At 39.4% G+C, this 21,879-nt stretch overlaps 1 protein-coding gene across 3 annotated transcripts in view; it reads left to right on the top strand.

The window, feature by feature from the left end:
• The first annotated feature begins 1,716 nt into the window (after positions 1-1,716).
• Positions 1,717-21,879, top strand: part of LOC124167593 — a 141,616-nt gene continuing 121,453 nt past the window's right edge. For all 3 annotated transcript variants that reach the window (XM_046545573.1, XM_046545572.1, XM_046545571.1), the window contains exon 1: positions 1,717-2,427. In XM_046545573.1, coding sequence (XP_046401529.1) covers positions 2,244-2,427 — 184 coding nt within the window. In that variant the 5' untranslated portion in view covers positions 1,717-2,243. The remainder of the gene's footprint in view (positions 2,428-21,879) is intronic.

Below are 21,879 nucleotides of genomic sequence, written 5' to 3'. Positions count from 1 at the left end.
TAAATCAGTTGCTGACGTCACGCGTTCCGTCCGAGTAGGTCAACGCCTCTTCCATGCTCCACGGCCTCGTGAGGTCCGATTTGTTTACAGTCTAGTGAGCGGCTCAGCGACTGGTGGTTCTCCCTGAACGACTCAATGAACAGGAACTTTGATTGTGACGTCACCAACTCATTAAATGTGGGCGGAAACCTCCCGTATTTTTTTATTCAAAAGATATGAATGACTTAACCAATATACTGTTTTCGTCGCATCTAATAAATCCACTAAATCCATTTTAGGAATTGTTAAATCGTGCCTTAATGGAAGATCCCTATTGTGCAAAATAGATCCACCTTCCGCGAACCGCATCATAACAGAGGCACATAAACAGACGCTACTCTCAACAAGGGCCAACACTGACTACTCACTTCTTTGCTCCCCCCGTTTCTCTCTCGTAAACAAACACAAAAAGGCGCGCGCTGACTTGAATCTCTTGTGCACGAGGAGGGAAGGGGGGGCTCTCCTCTTGAAGGCTGTGCAGACGGGAGGGGAAGTGTGGCGCCCAGGGGGCGGGGGAGTGAGGGGAAGGGAGGGGAGGAGGGCTGATAGCGAGAGAGGGGAGGGAGAAGAACCAACTGGGAAGGATAGGAAGAAGCGAGTTCTTCACAGAGCGGGAGATACTTACCGAGACACTAGGTTGGCGGGAAGGCTATGGACTGCACGCGACACTCCGGTCGCTCTCCGCCCGAGAAAAATCACGTGGACTAGTCGCACAGAACGTCGCGTGTACAGACAAGTGAGATCCCAAGGTGCAACCGTCGGAGGGGGGGATTTTGGGTTGTTTCGTTCTCATTTTATTAATTGGCAATTAGACAGTCCAGAAAAAGGTGCTGATCGACTACGTAACTCGTTAGTCAATACTTCCTCGTTATCCCAATCTTGACACACAGAGTGAGGAAGGAAAAGACAACTTGATGATTGCATAAAAAGTGAAAAAGGAGAAAATAATCGTATCGTTTTGGTGTGAATGATAGGTTGTTATCGACACTTTTGAGTTCTGCGCCCGGAATCTCCAGTGATTTCTCTTCCTGCTCATGGAGTGAGGCCTAAGTGATAACTGTCAACTCGAGATATATTTTTTTCGAAGTTTGTTTTTGTTTGATTTTTTTTCTACTGCTACATAGCTGTTTTTTTTGTCTTCGAATGTGTGCCTTGCGCAGTGCTTGAATTTCTCCGTGTCTGTGCCCGAGTGGAGAGGAAAGCCACGTGCTCCCAGCGCGCGGCTAGCGATTTGCCGCGCTCCCGGGTGCCGTAGGGAGCAAGTGCCGCTCTCCTAGACGCCGTCGGGCGGACGGAAATAAACCACAGAGTGTGAGCATCCGCCGGACGGCCGTGTGCCCGACTACCCACGCAGAACGAGACCGAGGAAACCCATCCCGGAAGGGGTAGGAGGACACGCCTACTTCGCAGCAGAAAGAGGAGGAAAGAAACAGCAACCACTACCCCAGCGAGCACGTGTTGCTGCTCCCGCGAGCGCATAGCGATCGTCAACTTGTTGCGTGCGACGGATTCATTATTTTTTCATCTAAACGCCTTCTTTTTCTTAAAGTGGTCCCTGTCCTGTTGCGATAAAGTGGGAATTACGTTGGAACCCCCAATCAAGATAACCCAGTTGTGAGAGAAAAAAGTAGATTTTTTAAAAGAAATATATCTCTCGTAGTTTTTGTTTTTGAGAGGCGGCAAGTTTGAATGTTCTTTCGCAAGCCACACATTATAAAAAAGTGATTCCTCCCCTTTGATACGAGAGCGGTACTATCAACATGTCCATCCTAGGTGGCTAAAAAGTGAGGGGAAAATAAACATTTTTTTAGGAATAACATTCCAGGTTTTTTTTTGAGTGACGGATCAAAAGCGGCAAGTTTGAAAACATCGCCGCTAGGCCAGCGTTTTTAACGAGTGTTTCATCGCTTTACCTAAATGAGCGGCCCTTGCATCTTCACTCACAATAACTAAGCTTTGAGAAAAATATTTTTCTCAAAATTGTTCGTCATTTTTTTGTGACCGACAGAAAAAAGGCGGAAAGTTCCGTCGAAGAAACGCCAAATTAAAGTGATTTCTCCCCTACACCACAAGAGCGGCACTGTCTGCATCTCCACAGACGATAACCGAGCTATCGCGTGAAACTTTTTTTTGTTTATAAATTTCGCTCCTCAAATTTTTCGTGACGTGTTATTAAAGGCGGCAAGTTTGAAAGCGTGGTCGCGATGGTGACGGAGAAGGAGCGCAAGAAGGCTTCGGAAGCAGCCAAAGGGAGCGGCGCGGAAGAGGGAAAGGAGCTGATATCACATGCCTCGCACGGACCCCCGCCTCCAGCCACCGAAGTTCCGCCCCCGGACGGAGGGTGGGGCTGGGTGGTGGTCTTCGGATCATTCATGATACACATCATCGGTGAGTGGTCAAAAAAAAATTACGCCATCTCTTTCTCTCGCTGTCTTCCCTATAATTATGCTCAGTTGTTAAGTTAAAAAATGGGGTTTCTAGAGCAACTGAGCGGTATCTTTTGTTTTTTTTCTTTCTTCAACCAATCACCTTTCTTCGGAGAGTTGATTGTTTTCATACAATAAAAATACTAATAGCAGTCCACAAAATAACGCCGGAGACCGTGTCTTATATTATAAGTTAACTATTTGTAGGAGCAAACTGAGAGATTTAGTGGTGAAACATATAAACACTCATTACTTGGCTTGAATGCGAGACGCTGCTAAGTACTCTAGATGCCAAGGTATTTTCAGGGATGCCGACTTACAAAAATATTGGGGCCCAAACCGGATATCTTGCCCCGGGAAATTTTATAAGTAGTGGGTTTTACGTTTTTTAAGCATTTTAAAAGAGCCATATGATAAACATTAGAACCCTGATAACTCTAATCTCGATCTGGACACTCCGGGGAAAATTGACAAGCCTGACACATTTTTTCCTCACACCCATAACGAATTTTTGAGGGGGCTCGGGCCCCCTCAGACCCCATGGAGTCGGCGCCACTGGGTATTTGAGAAGTACTATCTGAGATACAAATGCTGCCTTCTCTTGAAGGAATCTTTCACCGAGATAATCGGTCTCCCAAGAGGCTATAGGCTCCAATCGTGCCTCAAAGGGTTATTCACTAGGGTATGGTAGGTGATTTCATAACAGGTTAAACTACGGAAAAAAAACTGCGTAATAAGTTTTTATTCTGCCAAGTGAAATTGTTCATGATACATTGGCTGCTACAGAAAACGGTAAATAAACTGAGTCAACAATTTCTGGCGTAGTAATTTGCTTGCAACAACGAAATAAACTGTTTTGACTGTTTACTTTCGCTTTCTATAAAAGTCAATGGAGCATGGAAAATAACCATCTAAATTCCTCCGAGGTATTTCACTAAACGCATTCCGCACAATAAGCCGCATTGGAGCAATTTATCACCACCTAGCTGAAGAACGTTTTCTACCCTTATAAGTCATCTCCTTATCAATTTCTTTTTATGTTAATAGTTAACGTAGTACATTAAATAATAGGATTCTTTACAGCGGTCTTTCAAGAATATTATCAATCTTCCGATGCAAGAATTAAAGAATAATGTCCTCTAACATGCTTTATAGGGCAATAACTACACACAAACTAAAAGATAACGACTACAAATATGAAAGTACTGCAAGAAAAGAGTGACCCTGTTCACAGTCAAGCGGAATTTATGGACACCATGGGTGAAGTTTGCCATAAGTAAATATTCGGATGTGTCGGGATTCGAACCCGGATCTCTCTATTGCCGGTCAAGCCATCGGGTTATCCGGGTTCGAATTCTTTAGCTAAATATTATTTCATTGCGTACTTCATCCTACATAAGACAACAAAAATGACCAAAACCTATCATTCTTTTCTATCAGGAGCTACTTTTTGAGCCCTTTAATTTTCTCCTTATTTTCCCTTTAAGAAGACGCACCACTCCAACCAAAACAGTCATTTTTCATTTTGTACAACATGTTTGAGACTTAATTAATCGTCTAGAATTTCCAAGATATGTTTAATAGTAGATTATCAAAATTTTTATGTACTTCAATTTACATATTTAACCTATCGTCAATGAAATATATTCATAATGGAGGTATAGCTAAATGTTGGAAGAGTTCTCCTATTTTGCTACCCTGAATTTTTACATTTAATAGCGTAAAGTGTAAAGCAAAAAAATTATCAAGAAGAATTAACAATCATGGCTGCGACGCACGATTACTTTAAAACTTGAGTTACAATCTAAAAAATTTCTAGATATACAAAGTACATATCAGAAAAAATTTGCTCGTATCTCAAATTAATCAATTTTACCTTAGTACCTTCTCATATATTATTGAGGGACAGGAAAATGCTGTCAACGATGAACTTTACGTGCGCTGAGCATTTCAAATTGATAACTCTATTTCTAATAGCGGAATTAGTTGCGAAAAAAGGCAAAATACGACCCGGTCGAGAGGGAATAATATGCCCTCATACGCAGTGATCCAAACACCCACGTGACCGAATTCTCTAGGTGTGGCCTTCGGGAACGGAATCGAGAGAGCGAAATCTCGTGCAAACAGAATATTGTCTTTTTTGGCGACCCGCCGTGAGCTGTTTACGTGACACTCTTGGCAGAGGAGAAACCTAACCGGAGAATCTTCTTTTCACTACAACCAACAGCAGAAAAAAATAAATAACGAAAACACAATAACAGGACTTCATCCTCCACGACGACACAGCGTTTGACATTCAAATTCGGCGCGCTCAGAACCGCCTGCAGAATAAATATGAGATATTTTCGTGAATGGATTGCGCAACACAAGATCTCGTTCCGCTGGCTGTCCTTGAATTTTTCTCCTTTTAGAAATGGATGGCCTAGCGCGCGACTGTGGAATTATATCGTGGGTGAAAGGGAACGGCCAATGGCGCCCGCGACCCAGAACCGGTCTACCGATAAAATTAGACCGACATTTTTGATTTTAAAAAAAATTGCATTCCATACCAGCCAACTGCGGCAGTCGGTCAAACTTGCTCAGTGAATGGTTTAATTAAGCTTGCGACCAAATAAACAAAGGCAGCACAAACAGGTGGAGACCACTTGGAACAATACTGCTTCCGCATTAAGCTCCACCCAGCATCTAAACATGATCACAATATTATTTTTTATACGCGCTCGTCAAGCGACCCATTCAATAATGCTCCTAAGTGATGGAAAAAATTATAGTTCAAACCAATGTTTACTGAATAATCTCATCTATTTTTGATCCAATTGAATAACCCAGTCAATCTTTGATCCAACATAAATCATGATTTGGAAGAAGGATTTTTAATAATAGACGAAAAATTAAATAAGAAAAAACGAAGAATGTGAAAAAGAAGAAGTAAGAGGACACCGATAGTAATAAACGAGTAACGAATTGCGAATTTTTGGACATAGCACGATGTTCAAGAACTGATTTTGTATAGTTATTCTAGTCTTGCTTCAATCAAATCTGAAGTAATTGTATTTCCATCACTTTAGGTTACTTCGTAAAAACTTAATCAAAGATGTGAAAAGTTTAAGAAAACAGTTAGCGAGTCGATTGCTCTCAAATAAACGATTAAATATGATTCCCTTTCATATTTTCAACATTATGAATACTGACTTTAATTCAAATCATCCAAACGACATCATTTTACCCGCATGTTCTATGTATTGAAAATTTTCTTCGCCTATTTTTATAGGATCATTTGCTTCGCTGCCTTTTCTGGCGGAGGGCAGTGGGTTTTTATCATTTAGGTAATCGATAGTAATCTGCAAACCTCTATCATCACTATCTTTCATATACTTGGTAAATTGTAATTGCATTTCTATTCTTGATATCTGTTTACCATTTCCGTGAAATCTCAGTGGAATCTTTCGCCTCGCTTGTCCTCATCTTAGATATCCGTACATGATGGCAGTAATGAAAACTTAGCATGTCGGTTTTAGCTTCTTTATATCCAGAATAAGTATCCTATATATAGTATCGAATATACTAATATTTGAATTTTATGGAATACTGCCAACGGTATTGCCACCATATGAACCAATTACCCACATATCTGATTTCCGTTCAGTCGTAACTTAAGCTACCGTTTTCGCATGTTATTGCCTCTTGATTTTGACTTAATTTCAAAATATGCCCTTAATAGTTACAGAAGTGACTATATTCTCATTTATTTCACGATGCCTGCACTTTAAAAATAATTGCATCATACAAATTTTTCTCAACGAAAGGTGAGAAGATAAATGAGAGAAAGTGAAAGTTACTTATAAATAACAATCAGTATTGCGTTAAAGGTCAAATGTGATCTTACTTGAATCAAGTAACTGATATCAATCATATTATGATTTCCAAAAATTTACTTCAGCGTGAAGTCGTTAAAAGCGTAGTTTTGTAGACAATCAAACACTCACCCATACTGCTCATAATTGGTGCTGCCAAGAACGAGAGTGTAAAACTAATTCATTCATTTGAAAATTACTCGAAGATAATGATTAATTGATTGGTAGATACAGTTTATTCGAGAGTAATCAACTTTCTCATCTCCAGGAGGATTATACCCGCATCACTTAGAGGTAACCTTCGACCAGGTTTTAGTAACACAGCTGACCTTCCCGGAAAAAAGCAAAGCCAGAGAATATTAAGTTTTAATTGACAAAGATACACCCAAATTAAAAAAATAAACCGTTATTTCATAGCTACTTCATACCATTTTTAACGCAATGACCGATGATTCGTTCACTTGGATTCGAAATTTGGCGCAGTGTTTCGACGCAGATTTTTTCGCTCTCAGAAAAATGTCTGTAATCAAGATAGTTCTTAACAGCATCCATGTTCCTATCACTACTTATGACATGTCTCTTTTGACGCCTTCATTTCCATTAAAATATCATTCCAGTACATGAAAAAGACGTTAGTATAATAGTCAAGTATTTTCAGAATGAGTAGATTCATAAAATACTGACATAAAAGTAAATAACTCGAATTAAAATGTTGCGTGAATCAAGTAAAATTGCCGAAAGAAAGCTTTGTTCGCCTGTGTCCAATCTGATAGCAAGGAAGCATAATGTTGGTTATTCACAGCGGAAAATATAAAGTTTCGGTAAATTAAATTTGAAGATAATTTTTTTTAATTAATGAGGCATCTATTTTTTTCAATCTCGTGGTCATCTCCAAAATTCTCGAACTTGTTGGCTCGTAAAAGACACCAAGAGACACCTAGTATATCTTACCGCTGTCTGCGTCCGATAAGCTACATCCGCAGACTCCGATAAAGCTTCTGAGACCTTTATGATTTCGAAGCTGAAGTTTCTTTTTTTTCGCCTGCCCCAATATTCGGTAGGTATGCTGCAAGTCCTCCGAAAATTCCGATGGAAGTGAATTGGGAAGCGGGCGTTGAACCCCCCTCCCAACATTGCCAGCCTCGAGAAAAGCAGCCTCGATAGATCCAATCATATTTCTGGGCGTCACCACATTGGCCCTTATCACCCGTGCACTAAATCTCACTCGGGACAGACGTGGGCCGACCAAAGATTTCTCAGACCACCTGATACAACAGGGTTGAAGCAGTGAGCCCCCACCATCGGCCAATCCGAAATGTTTTTCAGCTTTCAAACATTTTCTTTGCGCGTTTATCATTATTCCCTTGCGTTCTTATGGAGGTTGTTCCACAAGAAATACGTAGAAATCATTTCAATTAAAAATTTCAAAATATGCTCTCCTAACTGCAGCTTATCGACCGACAGACACGAACAAAAAAAGGCTTGCAGAGCCATATTTTCTGAAAATTACATTTGAAAATACACTACCAATTAAGCTTTTATGGTGACAATTCTCTGTACTCCTATTTGAGTCTGGGGCTTAATTCAGTCTCCTCAACTCATTACAGTTATCATCTTGAAATTGTGATGTTATCAAAACTCTATACATAAATGTGTATATGTATGTGTGTGTTCATTACTGTCTAAGTTAAAACTTATATCTTTGTGTTATTAGTATGGAATATTTTACATTTTTTGTATAAATATCTACTACTTGTTAGCCTAGCAATAATCCCCATAATGCCTTATTTTTGTCAAAATGCCTTTTATTAAGATGTAGAACATTTCCTGTATTTTCCATTTTTTGCTCTCATAGGTTTTACCTAGAGTATAATAAAAATATTCTATTCTATTCTAACATATGAATCTCAGTGCTATATGAAAGTAAAGTTCTGGCTATTTTCGCTCAAAGGACAAAATACCTCGGGCTCATATCTACACTCTTTCATAGAAAGGTAATAATTTCTACTGTAACCCTTTCTAACCAAGAGCTTATTCTTATATATCAATTTTCAAGATTTTTCATTTCGAAAACTTGAAAATTCACTCAGTTATAATATCGTGGCAGCTAAATATTTCGTCATTAAAATTTACACGACAAAATAATGGGTATTTTAGATATCTCCTAAACAGAGCTGAAAGTTTACCATTTTTGATGCTGCTTAGAAGCAACATTGGGTTATAAAGAGTTAAAGCCTTTCGAAAAAATGTAATTCATAAAACAAGTCTTGAAAACGACCATTATTTGAAAATCGAAATGTTGGGAACTCCAGCTGATAGAATATACTGATAGCGTCATCATTCGAAATGGCTTTTTTCTTTCGTTACTAGCGCTCAAAGCAGGATCTGGCTCACGCGCGATCACGATGTCGAATGCCATTCAACGCCCTCCCCTCTCCCGACCGAATCGCACTGAATGAAAGTGTTCCGCGAAATTTACGAGTGTCGAGAGAGTGAAAGTGAAGTTTGTAAACGTCGCCCCTTCTGGAGGCGCCCACGATGCTCGTGCTTCACCCACGAGATTTAAGAACAACGCGCACGTTACGAGGACGTCTCGACTCGGGACAAACCCGAGGAGGAGTTAAGGCCGTTTCAAACATAAATTCAACGAAAAATGAAATGAAATTTGCGAAAAAATATTACATGGGCTCCAGAGCGCCAATATAAAAGTATACTGGAAGCCATATGTCAGTCTGTAATGAAGAAATAGCAAACTGCCGCGAGCGAGATATTGAAGTTCTAAGCAATAAAATATGATTTTATGCTTTCCCGGCGAATAATGTGGGTAAACATTTCTCGGGATTCCCACCGGGTTAATGTTTTTATAACAGCCAACGTTTCAAGTACCGTCTCGGCACTCATCATCAGGGCTGAATATTGATTTATTTAATGTTTGGTTGCTAAGTCTCATTGTTGTAATAAATTTAGTTCAATAAAAACATATATTAAAATAATAATAATAAAATACGATGCCAATTCTTTTATCGCACCTATATTAAACAGTCTAATTTCCTTATGTGGCCTATTTATATAAATGAAGTCCTTTAACTGTAATTTCGGAATAATTTGGTCAACTGCATCAAGATTGGCTATCTCTGTGACTGTCGGTGGCGTTAGTTTTTGATTTTTGCATTCGCGCATTTTTTTCCAAGCAATAGTTCCTTTTTTTCTTGTTTTGTCCGGAGCTAGAAAATTCAGTGAAAGAGACTATTATATTATTCAGAATTTAGCCGACGTAATAAATCTGCATATGAAAATCAGTGAGCCTTATGAAGCCATATGGAACGTTGGCAAAACTTGATCCAAGGAATATGTGGACGAGGATAGTCTTTTTCTAAACGATACCCCGCGGTAGAGTTCATGTCATCTCATTTCTCGGCGTCCATGTTTTCTTTTATACCGTTATATCTTCTACAGTACATGTACAAATTCAATATATCACAAAATAAAACTGCATAAACAAACGAAGGCGACATTGCGCGACCAAGACGGACCACGCTATATCCCAATCGACCAAATCTTCCCAATTCATTCATTAAATTTGCCAACATTTCGCGCTATTTTTTTCTTCAACCACCGCCATTGGTCCGGTGATAAAGTAACCTCACGCTAACCGCTTCCTAAAGTTCATTTGTCGCTACATATTTTTTCATAAATAGTGTGGTTCACAATCATTTTTTTATTGCCTAAATCGAAAGATTATTACTCCTGAAGTACGTATTTCACGCTTTCAGATTTTTAAATAACGATATCTATTTTTCATAATTAAATGAAAAGTGAAACTTTTCAAGCGCGCGAAAACGCGACGGATAGTATGAATGCTGGGAAATCTCCGTGTGACGTCGTTCTGGTTCCCGCTGCCGCAAGTGAGGTGACCTTGGGGCGAGGCTTTGAGCGTTGATAGGACGCAGGATGCTAGCAGGTAGCAGAGTACCCTGCTAGCTGGTAGCGCTTGGCTTAAATAAGGATTATTAATACCCTATCAAACGAAGGAAACTTCCCGACCTTAGGCAGCTTTGATTATTAAGAGATGTTTCCCTGAGCTCTGTGCCTCATGCATGTATTGGTAATCTCAGACGATGTAAAACTCCTATCTACTCATATAGAAACTAGGTCCCTGTGACGTCACGTGGAGTGGCATCGCATGGGCGCCAATCTGGCCTTTTTCAAATGAGGATAAAAGTGACTATTGCCATTCGTCTAAACCGGTATTTCTAAAATCAAATGATTTGTACATTATGAATACACTAATGGTGGGTAAGGAATCGCAATCAATGCCTTTCATTTTCTTTGATGAAGGAAACTACCCTATTGACCTTTACTGGGGACTTTAAACACAGACCGATTTTTCGCAATCGCCCAAGGTCTCGTCGGTGCGGGCGTCAGCCGGCCGGCCGTCGCACACGACACAGTTTTGCGAGGCTCCTTCGTCGATGTTTTAGCGAGCAAGGAAAAGAGATCTGTAAAGGGACTGAGGAGGAGGGAAGAGGAATATATAGTGGGGGAGGAGAACAGTGGGTAAAGCTATGTTCACGCAGGGCGATAATCGCTGGATACCTACCCCTTTCATTTCCCTTATAACATTACTGTTTAATACGTGGATTTGTACGTGACTGCCCGTCCGTGTTGCCTATCCAATCACCCATTTGGATATAAATCAAGTTCTCAGACTTCACTTTGGGGAATCACATATCTAACGTACGGAAAAAAATCACTAAATGAGTAATGTTCCGAAAAAAAAACTTTTATTCTTCCGACCCACGGTTTCGACTAGAATATAGTTATTTTCAATCAAGTGATGATTATTATTATCAGCGTTTATAATGACTATATTCCCGACGAAATCCTGGGTCGGAACAATAAAAGCTTTTGTGGAGCATTACTCAGTGATTTTTCCGCACATTGTCCATTTGGATGCTAGCAAATTTTTCCAGCTAGATACGTAGGTCTTCACGTTTTCCCGGGGAATGTTGGCATTAATTCTTCTCGGGATTTCATCCGGGTAAGCTCAACGATCTCCATCGCTGCCAAAGTTTCGATGGAAAAGGAATCCACGTCGTTGGCGACGATGGAGATCGAAGTGATAACCCGGATGAAATCCCGAGACGAATTTTTCAGCTATAATTATGTGTTGCGCTATTGCTCCGTCCTATCTTAAGAATTATTACAGCGATAGCTTTGACGCATTTGATGACTTAAACGCCTATTTGAGAACTTCACTTGTTCCAACTAAATCCTAATTATTTAGTCACTAATTGGCTGCAAACCCTCATTATCCTACCAACACGCAGTTCAAGTTGTGTTCAACCACCGGTTGAAAGTTTCCTGGTAGACAGTGCAAGATTCATTATTTTCTACTGCCATTAGAGCTTGTATTTAAAGACGAAATAATTAATAAGGAAATTTTCAGGAAACTATTAGAGAGCACATGATTTACTTAAGAGAGCAAAAAAAAGAGGTTACGGCCCGAGGAAGATTAGGGACAGAAATTGAAAAAATTAGGCATTTCAGGGAAGAAAATTATAATTTCTTCTTCTTACAATAAAAAATTGAATTAAGCAGTATTGATCCAAGAATCAGTCCATTATAGGGAACTTGATAGACAACTCCGAATACATATATATGTCGCGATGAAATGAATTCGCTTATTTATGAATATATGCATTTTAAGTATCTATTCATTACAATTAGTTCCTCGCCCGATTCAACACCGTACACTGCGAGGTATTCTATAAATGTGAGTTACGCTGACAAGGAAGTGAATTCTATCTGGCGGTTGATGAATGACGACCTTAATGTTGGAAGTGTGAAGGAAACAGGAGAATATCAATTTTATGCGAAAGGTTAAATAAAGCGTAACCCGCCACACTTTCATAACTGAACATTCTTGGCATCTGCAGCAATGAACTCCTACAATTATCAAAGCCGACGTCGAAATTATTAAAAACACTGTACGGTTAATTATTGTTACGGTAAAATTTGGGTTAGAACATTTTACTAAACTTCATTCAGCTATGTGTATGTGTCATGAGTGAAATAGTAAAAAGAATATTCATCATTCACGAGAATTGATTTAAAATAAAATATATTATTTCATAGAATAAAAAGGCGTATATACCGTGCGGTTGAGATATGGTTGAATTCACGCTCCCCATAGTGGTGAAAAAGGGAGAGAGGCGTTAGCGAACAGAGCGCCTGCGGCGAAATGCGGAAGCAAAACAGACGATCCATTGTTGGCCGTATTATTTTCCCGCCCTTCATGATCGCCTGATTGACAAAGACCGCGGCCGCGTGGGTGTAGTTGTGGCTATACCGGTACACATATCGATCACAGTATCGAATGCTACGACTCGTTGGTCTGGCGGGAAAGTTCATCGGTAAAGTAGCGGTGGCGCCTGGGAGCGGGTCAGTGGTCGGGCCGCAGACGACGACACAGACGGAGTCTTTCTATTTATGCGTGTGGGACCGGTATCCTGCCGCTCGTAGTATAAATATCGCCGCCGTAGGTGTGACCGGGTTTCATGTCTCAATTCTCCCAGCCACCAATTCCACCTTATGACCAATAGGGTGGTTTCCTATTATTTTTTTATTGCCTAAATAGAAAGATTATTACTTCTGGAGCACGCATTTCCCGCTTTTAGATTTTTAAATGACGATATACATTTTTCGTGATTCAATGAAATGTGAAAATTTTCAAGCGCGCGAAAACGCGACGGCTAAGTATGAATGCTGAGAAAAGCCCGTATGACGTCATTCTGGTTCCCTCAGTCAACGTGTGAGGTGACCTTGGGGCGAGTATTTATGCGCCACTGCGATGCAGGCTGTAAGCAGGTAGCGCTTGGCTTAAATATGGATTATTACTACCTTATCAAACGAAGGAAACTTGTCGATCTTTGGCAGTTTTAACAAGTGATTATTACGACATGTTTCCTTGATCTCTGTGCCTCATGCATGCATTGGTTATCTTAGACGATGTAAAACTCCTATCTACTCGTATAGAAACTAGGTCACTGTGACGTCACGTGGAGTGGTTTCGCTGGGTCGCCGACCTGGCCTTTTTCAAATGATATTAAAATTGACCATTGCCATTCGTCTAAACTGGGTTTTCTAAAACCAAATAATTTGTATATTATGAAAACATAAATGGTGGGTAACGAATCGCAATCTTTCGTTTTCTTTGATGAAGGAAACTACCCTATTGTCACGCACGCTAAAAGACAAGTGGTTGGTAAAAAAAACAAAATCGATGGTCATTTACAATATCTGGCCATTTTTCACTTCATCCCCTAAAGTTACCCGCGATAACGGAGTCTAATACCAGGACATGGTATTTGGATGAGGCGATCGAGTGTTGAGGTCATTTGCGCCAGAGGGAAGAATGGAGGGAAACCCGGCGTCATCATGAACCTGCTCTTAATTAAAGTCGCCTAAGGGACCACGGCTTCACGTCCCATATGACGGACGAATTGCTGAACTTCAAAAGCCCTTAAAGCAGGGACAGTCTCTGAAATATCTACGCCACAACCGGAATTTGAACCCGGACCCGGAAGGTAGGAAGCCATAACTATAGCCACCACACCAACCCGATCCCCCGAAATACGGGTATTCTGCAATAAAAGAGCAATGGGAATACATAGAAGAGGCAGCCGATTGCTGAACAGAATTTCGTGATAAGGGTTGGTTAGTGCGAGAAAGCTCAGCTCAGTAACTGGAATGACAAATCTCAGGCATGCGAAGCAGTAGGGGAGTTTACTTCATCAAAGAAAACGAAAGGCATTGATTGCGATTCGTTACCCACCATGAGTGTGTTCATAATATATAAATTATTTGGTTTTAGAAATACCGGTTTAGACGAATGGCAATGGTCAATGTTATCCTCTTTTCAAAAAGACCAGATTGGCGCCCATGTGATTCCACTCCACGTGACGTCACAGGGACCTAGTTTCTATACGAGTAGATAGGAGTTTTCAATCGTCTGAGATTACCAATGCATGCATGAGGCACAGAGCTCAGGGAAACATGTCTTAATAATCACCTATTAAAACTGCCTAAGGCCAAAAAGTTTTCTTCGTTTGATAAGGTATTAATAACCCTTATTTAAGCCAAGCGCTACCAACTAGCAGGATACTCTGCTACCTTCTAGCATCCTGCGTCATATCAGCGCTCATAGCCTCGCCCCAAGGTCACCTCACTTGAGGCAGCGGGAACCAGAATGACGTCACACGGGGTTTTCCCAGCATTCATACTTAGGCGTCGCGTTTTCGCGCGCTTGAACATTTTCACTTTTCATTTAATCGCGAAAAATTGATATCGTCATGTAAAAATCTCAAAGCGTGAAAAACGTACTCCAGGAGTAATAATCTTATGATTTAGGCAATAAAAAATAATAAGAAACCACCCTATTCCATCACCTCGCTTGTTTTTTAAAAATGTCAGCAACTCGGGCAGCACAGATCTCTCTATTGATTCCTGTTTTCCATGCAATATTTGAACACGCAAGGATCAGCAATGAAAAGTTATGAATTCGGTACATACTCAGTATTTGACAATATCATCTCGAATATAAATTTCGCTATGCATCCACATGATGCTAATAATGCTAAAGATAAAGTACTTTAGATCGCGCCACAGTCAGCGTCGCAAGTGGTGTCTTTAAGAAACCCATTTAAATGAGCAAAAAGTAACAGTAAATTTAGTGATAGGCAGTAGAATCCTCCACTGCAATATTCGTCTCAAAGAGAATAAATAATTTATGTTTCACGGCTCACAGTAACTCAAGAATCCATTCACACATCAACTGTTTTTTTTAATAGTAATTGCCTTTATTTGCATATACAAACTTGGTCCTTTTAAGGCATATGGCTTGTCAGAAGGTTCCAGCTGTTCAATACAACATGTGTCATATTGAGAGCATAGCATTTATATTACAAGTTTCAACTTCAACTTTAGGGGCTTTTAAACAAACCTATGATAATTTAATATATTTTGTACATTCCAGATTAAAATAAAGAAATTACAAGTTTACAATATCACTTATTATCCAATCTTTCACTTTTCTTTTAATGTCGGCCAAAGATTTGAGATTACATAAAGCCTTTGGCATACAATTAAAGGTATGAGGTACAACATACTTCAGCAAAATTTCACCGTATTGTTATTATGTTATTATAAAGATAAGTTTTCAACAAAGGACTGTTGCGTTTGTCCATAGAATGTGTATCATTACATTTAATTTTGTGCTCATTTTTGAAATATTTCTCTACAATAATGAGCCAATTCAGCATTTTATTCACAGTTAATATATTATATTTAATACACAGTGATCAGCAATCTTCGTATGCAAAGAAGTATACTATTATTAAAAAGAAATGGATGACATCAACCAGTAAATGAAAAAGGATCTATGGCTTATAACGCGAGTAATAGGGAAGTGCACTAATTTTTTTTTATTGCTGAATTTGAAAGTTTAGCCTAAAAAAGAAACATTAGTATAGTCACTTTTATTTTCTGCATCTGGGGTATGCACTTTAAAACGTTTTGAAAGTCGGAAAATTTCATGTTGCGCTGAAACACAGTGCCTCCATCTTGATTGAGATGTGACGTCACAAGGCAGTAGTCACCAGTGGAGTATCGCTGTATTCCGTCGCCTTCTTTAGCGCGGCGAGAGTTTCCGGGAATCGGTGGAGTTTGCTTCCTAAAAATGTCGTCTAGTACCGAAAACATGAATTCAAAATAGAATTATAAATGATTTTTTGTTCCAAATTTCATCTCGACGTCGAAACAAAAGCCTGGAGAAGATATTCATTCCCGTGCCTTAAGCACAAGCTATACGGAATAAATGGTTCAAGGCTGCTCCTGACTCTTACCTATCGATGATATTCTGTTTTGAAGATCATTTTAAGGTATTGTAAGATCAAATTGATATTTATATTATAATAATTTAATTAATAGGTACCTCAGTCACATCAGAAAGTGTGTTGAGTCAAAATATAGCATCTTCCCCGTTGACCTACGTAATTTATTAACTGAAAGTAGTTTGGTTAAAGAATTATGGCGCGACTGTTTTTTTACACGACCGAGCAAAATGCGTACTTTGCCCATGATATGTGCATATATGATAACAAACGATTTTTGTTAAAGTTAATCTTTATTTGTTGAAATTAGTACATTTATAGGTGATACAGATATAAAGGTACACGGCAGGTCGCGCGGCGTAATTTGTACTCCACTGGTGACGGGTTCATCTTGCTGATCTAAAAAATTAGCTACAATACCTCGAACTTTGAAAACTCGCATTATAGGCAGTCAAAGTACATTGTAAGAATACACGAGACCATTATAGCCCAGAATGTACGTACAATGTCGAAATCCTTGGTTTTCAAAGATTGACGTATTTTATACGCCAGCGAGCCCGGTCCAGGGTTATCAACTTTTGTTTCATCCTATTTGTTAGTTGAAATTATATTTCAGAATGGTTCTTTTAGCACTGCTACTGAGGTAAACTGGTAGGTACTGAGTACAAGGTACTGAGGTATGTACTGAGTAAGTAAACTCCCTTTGGAGTATTGTGAATTACAAGTGTTCGAGATATATGGCATTTTATATTCGCTTTGTGTTCTTATTAATTATGCCTGTACGCATATTGTTGCTTGCCGCGAGCCTTTAATGGTATGTGCTCTTGCAAGAGTGGTTTTCATTTTTAATGTGGAAGTTGGTCAGTATAAGCAAAGAAAAAAGTAACATTTTAGCGCACACTAACCCTTGTAGTCATCGTATCTCGGCGTTTGTAATGACACTGCTAAAATACCTAAACACCATAATGACGATTAAAAAATTGTCTCATGTCAATGATTGCTGCAATTATAATTAATGATAAACTTGACGCCGTATGATCACAATGAAGGCAACAAAAAACTACGCCACATCGTAGACTTGAACCTCGGTCCTTCGGGTAACATCTTTCCTATGACTCGTGCACTCTACCACTAGTTTCAAATCATTTTATTTCCAGTTTTTTTTTTCCAAGGTAGTTCTCAGGTACATATTGTTCCTTACAATGTTTCAGTAATTCCCCCTTTTGGCAGTGAATTGAAATGAGTAACCTTTAATAAATATTATTGTAAACAATCAAAAAATAAATAAAAATAAAGTAGAATTGAAGTGATAAACAGTAAGGGGGAATTTTGTGACATTTCTTTCTATAAATATATATATTTTCCCTTGTTTTTCCTTTTCTTCTAAGCGGCCGTCTCTTCCAGCTTTCTGATTACCCAGGGCTGCAGGGTCGGTGGGGCTCCAGTGAAGTCCATTTTGCGGGCATATGCGATAAGACCGGGTCCCACCGCACCACCTGAGAGTCTCAGTTCAACAAATTTCGAAACACCATCCGACCCATTGGGAAAATGAGGATATTTTAAATTTATATACATAACTTGTAAAAAGTAACGCATGAAAATTAATTAATTACAGCTTACTAACGCCCTAATTGAAAAAGATGCAGCAAGGTACGCGGTCTCCCCTTGTTAGCCTTAACGTCTCGCATTTCCATGGAGCGTTGAACCTGTCCTCCTTATTCAAAAATTCAGTAACCATAAATACATCAAAGTTTGGTATACCATTTATAAATCGTTGGAATTTTCCTTCTCCCAACCAAGATTATCTTTTCTTGAACCCATCCTGGACAGCGAACCATTGCAACAACCAGCTAGCTCGGAAATAAGGCTAACATCCCATGATTCTAGTAGCGAAGGGCGAACGTTCCGGCCGGCGTGAATACATACGCAACGAATAAGTCTTGCAGCAAATGTCTGAAATAGGTTTATTAGTTTGACTCGGTTCTTACAAAAAAAGTTTTGGCATGATAAACGGCATTGTGCCAAAATATACCCAGCGAAAAATAAATGCCATCATGCATTTATTAAATATTCAATGTGCTATTCGTACTACTCTTTCCAAACTTGAAGTTGACACGTAAATGAATATTAATATATTACGCAATGATGAAGTCGTTTACTCAAAAGAGAAGCAGCCACATATATAATCTGAAGATATTTTATGACAGCAAAAAACGGATACCCTCAAATTCTGTAATTTTTCTATGCAATAATAGTGGTAGAACTAAACGGTGTAGAAGCTGCCTTCTGCTACTGCCTTGTGACGTCACGGCCAATATTCAACATGGACACCCGTTTTCGCGGCCTTTGAATTTTTCCATATTTCAGACGGTCATCTCGAATCAAGTATTCACTATTAGGATTTAAACTGTGGTTTTACGACATTATGTTATTCTGAACTCTAATTTAAAAAATGTGTTTGGTGCATTTGAAACACTAGTGCACTTCCCTATTTTAGAACGCGCACCAATTCCGTCGTAGTACCGGTATTTTTCGTGACCTCAGATCCTCGGACCCAAGGTTGATCACAAGCGCCACGTAACGTTTACAGCCGCTGCGCAGTGGACCATTTTGATGTGCGTCGGGACCTATATTCAACGTCCTTCCTCTGACCGCTGAAATCGTTGGAAAAGGAGGAATGCGTTGTTACTTGTACATTATGCTCTTAAATACTTTTCCTCCCGTACCGCCTGCTGTTATGTGCCAAGTAGAGCTGCCAGGTACGTGAAAGGTCGTTACGATAGTTTTGTCAGTGTAACTGACCTCTTAGACATACTCGGATGGGAATCTGTGTCGGACCGTAGATTGAAAAGTAGACTAAACCTTTTAGATAAATTCAAGAGCAGTGTCTTTTCTAACGAAGTCAACCATATCTTACGGACGCCAACATACAACAGAAGATCAGATCATATAAATAAAATAAGAGAGATAGACTGTAGAACAGACAGATTCAGAATGTCTTTTTTTTCCACGATCAATAAGAGATTATAACGGCACCGATAGAACTAATAAATAGATTAGATGACTTTTAGCGTAGCCTACTAACATATTTAAAACTTATTGCATGTTTATTAACTTTATTATTATTTCTAACAGCATATAGTAGTATAATTTTTTAGTATGCGTGACGTTTTTTGGACCGTGTGGTGTGCATGTGGGAGTCCAACTGCATGCTGCATGCTGGTGATTGATCACCCCCTGCCAAACACCCTAGAGGTGGCTCGCAGGGTATTATGTAGATGTAGATATGTATTCGCAAAATAAGACATTGCAATATCTCCACTAAATTTATTTACGCATGACTCGTTTCGTTGTTACAAGAACATTTTCAAGTTCATCCAATGTGCAGCCAAGTTCTTCTTCCTCAAATATGTCCTACTGCGAGGACCACTGCTTTAAAGAAGGACTAGCCAGCACATGGCGCTTTTGAAGATGTTGTGATAACAAGGAAACATACTATTATGTACTTTGAGCCGAATGGATAGGGAGAAGTACTCATTTCCATGATAGAGTTACCACCGTATCGAAAGCCTGAATCACACGATCATTTCCTTCCGTTGCGAAAAGTGATCACTAGAGCGATCGCTTTTCGCGACCGGAAAATTGATCGCTCGAGTGATCATTTTTCTGAATCACATGGTCCTTCCCGCCGTCGCCTTTCGCATCATTTCCGATATCACAGTTAGTTGTCATGGAACCCGCATCACGAAAATATATAGCGTATTTAAGTTTACCTATGTCGTTCCCACGATTGTCAAACGCTGCGCTGCAATCGCTCCATATGGGAATGCGTTCTGATTGGCTGATATGGGGTTTTAGTGACGGTTTCAGCGACGAAAAAAGCGACCGGACGAGTGATGAAAAATAGTGATGGGAAGCTTCATCATTAGAGTGATCGCGAAAAACAATTGCCGGCGACGATCATTTTCGAGTGATCACTGTAGTAATCGCGATAGTGATCACTCGAAAATGACAGATAAAATGATCGTGTGATTCAGGGTTAATGTAAGAGAATGCATCACTGATGGTCGACTGGGTGCGTTTTGTCTTTCATACTGACGCATTCTCGGAAGGAAGAAATGAAATAGCGCGCAAGGCCTTCTTGGCATTGGATCAACATTGAAATGGCTGAAAACATAGATCACGTGAAGGAATTGAAGGGGATGATAAGCTGACTACTGCGTTTGCGTTCGTGTTGCTGATTTTGATGGTGAATTTTATTCTAACTAAATTAAATAGACACCGATGAAGAAGGCGAACGATAAGAAATATTTAAAAATCCACTTATAAGTATTTACTTTGCCACCTGTTTCCATTTCCCATTTGGTTACTTTACAGTCATTGTGTACTATCTTGTATATATTTCCTCTGAAGCAATATTTTGTCTTTTTTTCGTGGTGCAATACCCGCTGAAAACTTTAGCTACCATTTTGAAATTTTCAGGCTGTGCAGAGTAGATCCTCACCATCATTTGCAGTCTTCCATTAAAGAAAGGGATTCTCGTACTTCCTCGGAGATAAGATTTTCATGTAAAATATACAAAATAATAAGTACAAAGCAACCTAAAAATTTCAAGGCTTTAGCGTGGATTTCAAATGAGAAATTCGCCACGAACATAAAGGACAAAATGCAGAAGGTCGACCATTTTTTTTATTACTAAGTAGAAGATATCTCGCAACTTTAAACCACGCTGAAGCATCATGTTTACTTGATGAATTATTCATGATTCATCCATTCTATTCCCATTCCCCATCAACTCTCAGACTGACTCAAAAGAACATGACTACACCACACAGTGGACGATGGTGACATGCCCGTTAAACTGTTTTAAAACTTCACTTCTGGTTTATCATCATATTTCCATCAAGTTAAATCCTATTATGCCTGCTTGTTTAAATTTTTCCTTCGTTATCGAATTAAAATTCCACCCCTGAATAAAAAGCACAAGGGGACTAGAGAAAACCACCCGTAAAATCATAATTGAAACTCACACTTACGGCCCTTTTTAATCCGATGTCAAAAAGGCCCTCATCACTAGGGTCTACACCTACATAATAACCTCCGAGCAACCAGTAGGGTGTTTGGCAGGGATGACAAATAACCAGTAAGCAGCTTGAAAGACATCCCACTATGCAAACCACACGTTCATAAAAATATAACACATAATTTTTAAAAAATGCGTCAACAATCATGCAAAGGGAAAACTTGCCAACTTTTGGTATTTCCTTTAGCAAATCCATACGATTTTAGAATCATGTATAAATAAAAACGAGTCATCCTAGCGAGTGACGCCGTTTTTTATATTAATCGAGACACCATTGCTATCCTTTATAGCACGAGGTACAATGACATTTTCAATCTCTCTGTTTTTCAGTTTATTACCTTTGTTGTCTACTCGTGATCACGTCCACCACCGTGCGATGGTTAAAGAAGGATATGCTTCTCGTCGTCTGAGAAAAAATCTCCTAATTTACTAAGTCAATTCAGTCTATACTTCGCTCAACGCTCATGTAAAGATTCCCATACTATGGGAAAGGGATTAGCACTGAGCGATCTATTAATACCCAATGTTTGCGCTGGAGTGCTTACGTTATCAATAATTATCACTGAAAAGTTAGGAAATAGATA

This window comes from Ischnura elegans, chromosome 11 (assembly GCF_921293095.1).
Source record: "Ischnura elegans chromosome 11, ioIscEleg1.1, whole genome shotgun sequence".
Classification (NCBI taxonomy): domain Eukaryota; kingdom Metazoa; phylum Arthropoda; class Insecta; order Odonata; family Coenagrionidae; genus Ischnura; species Ischnura elegans.
Note: the sequence above shows the minus strand (reverse complement) of the source record. Positions and strands in the feature narration are given on the sequence as shown.